This window comes from Oratosquilla oratoria, chromosome 22 (genome assembly GCF_046742065.1).
Source record: "Oratosquilla oratoria isolate Oo_2021 chromosome 22, ASM4674206v1, whole genome shotgun sequence".
Classification (NCBI taxonomy): Eukaryota; Metazoa; Arthropoda; class Malacostraca; order Stomatopoda; family Squillidae; genus Oratosquilla; species Oratosquilla oratoria.
This window is the reverse complement of record NC_134798.1, coordinates 47,042,267-47,044,766: the sequence shown is the minus strand read 5'-3', so window position 1 is coordinate 47,044,766 and position 2,500 is coordinate 47,042,267. Positions and strand designations below refer to the sequence as shown.

Sequence of the window (2,500 nt, the reverse complement as noted above, 5' to 3'; positions counted from 1 at the left end):
AGTAGGAGGAGGAGGAGGAGGAGGAGGAGGTGAGGGGAGGAATGGAAGTGGGAGAAGGAAGAAGAGTAGGAAGAAAAGAAGGAAGAAGAGAAGGAGGAGGAGAAGGGAGGAGAGGGGAGGAAAGGGAGTGGGAGCAGGACGAAGAGTAGGAGGAGGAGAAGGAGAAGGGGAAGAGTGGAGGAAGGAAAGTGGGAGCAGGAAGAGGAGGTGGAGGAGGAGGAGGAAGAGGAGGAGGAGGAGGAGGAGGAGGAGAGGGGAGGAAGGGGAGTGGGAGCAGGGGGAGAGTAGGAGTAGCAGGAGGAGAGGGAAGAGGAGGGAGGAAGAGGGGGAAGCAGGGGAAGAAGGAGGGGGAGGAGGTGGAGTAGAATCTTCCATGTACAGCACGACCATTGGAAACAGATTGAGGGAAGAGGAGGAGGAGGGGGAGGGAAGATATGGCCAAGGAGGAGAGTGATGGAGCAGGAGGAGGAGGAGGAGGAGGAGGAGGGGGGGACGGGAAATGAACGGGTCTGTGGCGGGAAATAGCGGTAAGCGATGGCAAGGAGGAGGAGGAGGGGGAGGGGGAGGGGAGGGAGAGGAGGAATTGGGGGAAGAGGGAGGGGAGAAGGAGGAAAAGGAGGAGGAGAAACAAGAGGAGGAGGAGGAGGAGGAGGAGGGGGAGGGAGAGGAGGAGGAACTGGGGGAGGTGGGAGGGGAGGAGGAAAAGGAGGAGGAACAGGAGGAGGATGAGGGGAGGGGAGGGGAGGGAGAGGAGGAAAAGGAGGAGGAACAGGAGGAGGAGGAGGAGGAGGAGGAGGATGGGGTAGGGGGGGGAGGGTGATGGAAGAAATGGGGATTTGGAAAGGGAGGAGGAAATGAGGAAGAGGAAGAGGAAGTGGGGAAGAGGTGTAGGAGTAGGAGGATGGGGATAGGGGAGAAAGGGGGTGGGAGGAGGATGGGGAGAGTGAGGAAAAGGAGGAGGTGGGGAAGAGGAGGAGGAAAAGAGGACGAGGGGAGAACGAGGAAGAGAAAGGGAAGACGAAGTAGAAATAGAATTGTTAGAAACAGGTCTTGGTGGCTGAGAAAGAGAGAGAGAGAGAGAGAGAGAGAGAGAGAGAGAGAGAGAGAGAGAGAGAGAGAGAGAGAGAGAGAGAGGAATAGAGCAAACGATAGATAGAGAGAGAGGAATAAAGCAAGCGAGAGATACAGGGAGAGAAAGAGAGAGGTAGAGAGAGAGAGGTAGAGAGAGAGAGAGAGAGAGAGAGAGAGAGAGAGAGAGAGAGAGAGGAAAAGAGCAAGCGAGAGATAGAGAGTGAGCAGAGGAGAGGAAGAAAGAGAGCGAGAGAATGAGAGCACATACACATTACACCCCATGACTTAAAGACCCCCTCTCCCCCCTTCCCCCCCCCTCCCACGGGGGTAAAAGACACTGAGTACTCACGAGGTAGGAGAACCTATTTCTTCGCTTGACGAAGCAGAGGACGAGGAGACCTGTGCCGATCAGCTGCAGGGAGAGACGAAAGATCGAGTCAGTCATTTCAGGATTCGAACATGTGGTAAGGTACAATTGAAATTGTCTTTATGGATATATGTACACACACGCGCGCACCCCGATATATATATGTATGTATATATATATATATATATATATATATATATATATATATATATACATATATATACATATATATATAAATATATATATACATATAAATATATTTTTTTTTTACAGAAACCACCGGGAAATTGAAAAAACAGATACCGAACGTTTTCGTCTATTTAGACATTTTCAAAGGTACAAAAAAGCAATACAGAAAGAAACAATAAATACATAAGAAGACAAGGATACTCGGAGAGGTCCCATGTTACATTTTATCACACACAATTTTGTCAATAATAAAATTGTCCAATTTAAATAAGCCCAAACTCAAGTTCATGTTATTTCCAAAATTTCTTTTTATAAAACAAGATTCAATAATATTTCTTTCTATAATATTATTACAAGAAGTAATTATTTTAGAATTTCCCCAGTCAATATTATGACCATAATCCCTTTGGTGGACAAATAATCCACTGGACACTTGCCCCGTTCTAATACTATATTTATGTTGGCCTATTCTTTTTTCTAAGCCTTTGCTTAAAAAAAAAAAATAAAAAAAAATAATAATAATAGGCCAACATAAATATAGTATTAGAACGGGGCAAGTGTCCAGTGGATTATTTGTCCACCAAAGGGATTATGGTCATAATATTGACTGGGGAAATTCTAAAATAATTACTTCTTGTAATAATATTACAGAAAGAAATATTATTGAATCTTGTTTTATAAAAAGAAATTTTGGAAATAACATGAACTTGAGTTTGGGCTTATTTAAATTGGAAAATTTTATTATTAACAAAATTGTGTGTGATAAAATGTAACATGGGACCTCTCCGAGTATCCTTGTCTTCTTATGTATTTATTGTTTCTTTCTGTATTGCTTTTTTGTACCTTTGAAAATGTATAAATAGACGAAAACGT

At 44.5% G+C, this 2,500-nt stretch overlaps 1 protein-coding gene across 1 annotated transcript in view; it reads right to left on the bottom strand.

Annotated features, from left to right (window-relative positions):
• LOC143037370 (uncharacterized) overlaps positions 1-2,500 on the bottom strand; it is a 108,469-nt gene that overhangs the window by 67,898 nt on the left and 38,071 nt on the right. Inside the window, exon 5 of the mRNA XM_076205508.1 lies at positions 1,421-1,483. Coding sequence (XP_076061623.1) covers positions 1,421-1,483 — 63 coding nt within the window. The remainder of the gene's footprint in view (positions 1-1,420; positions 1,484-2,500) is intronic.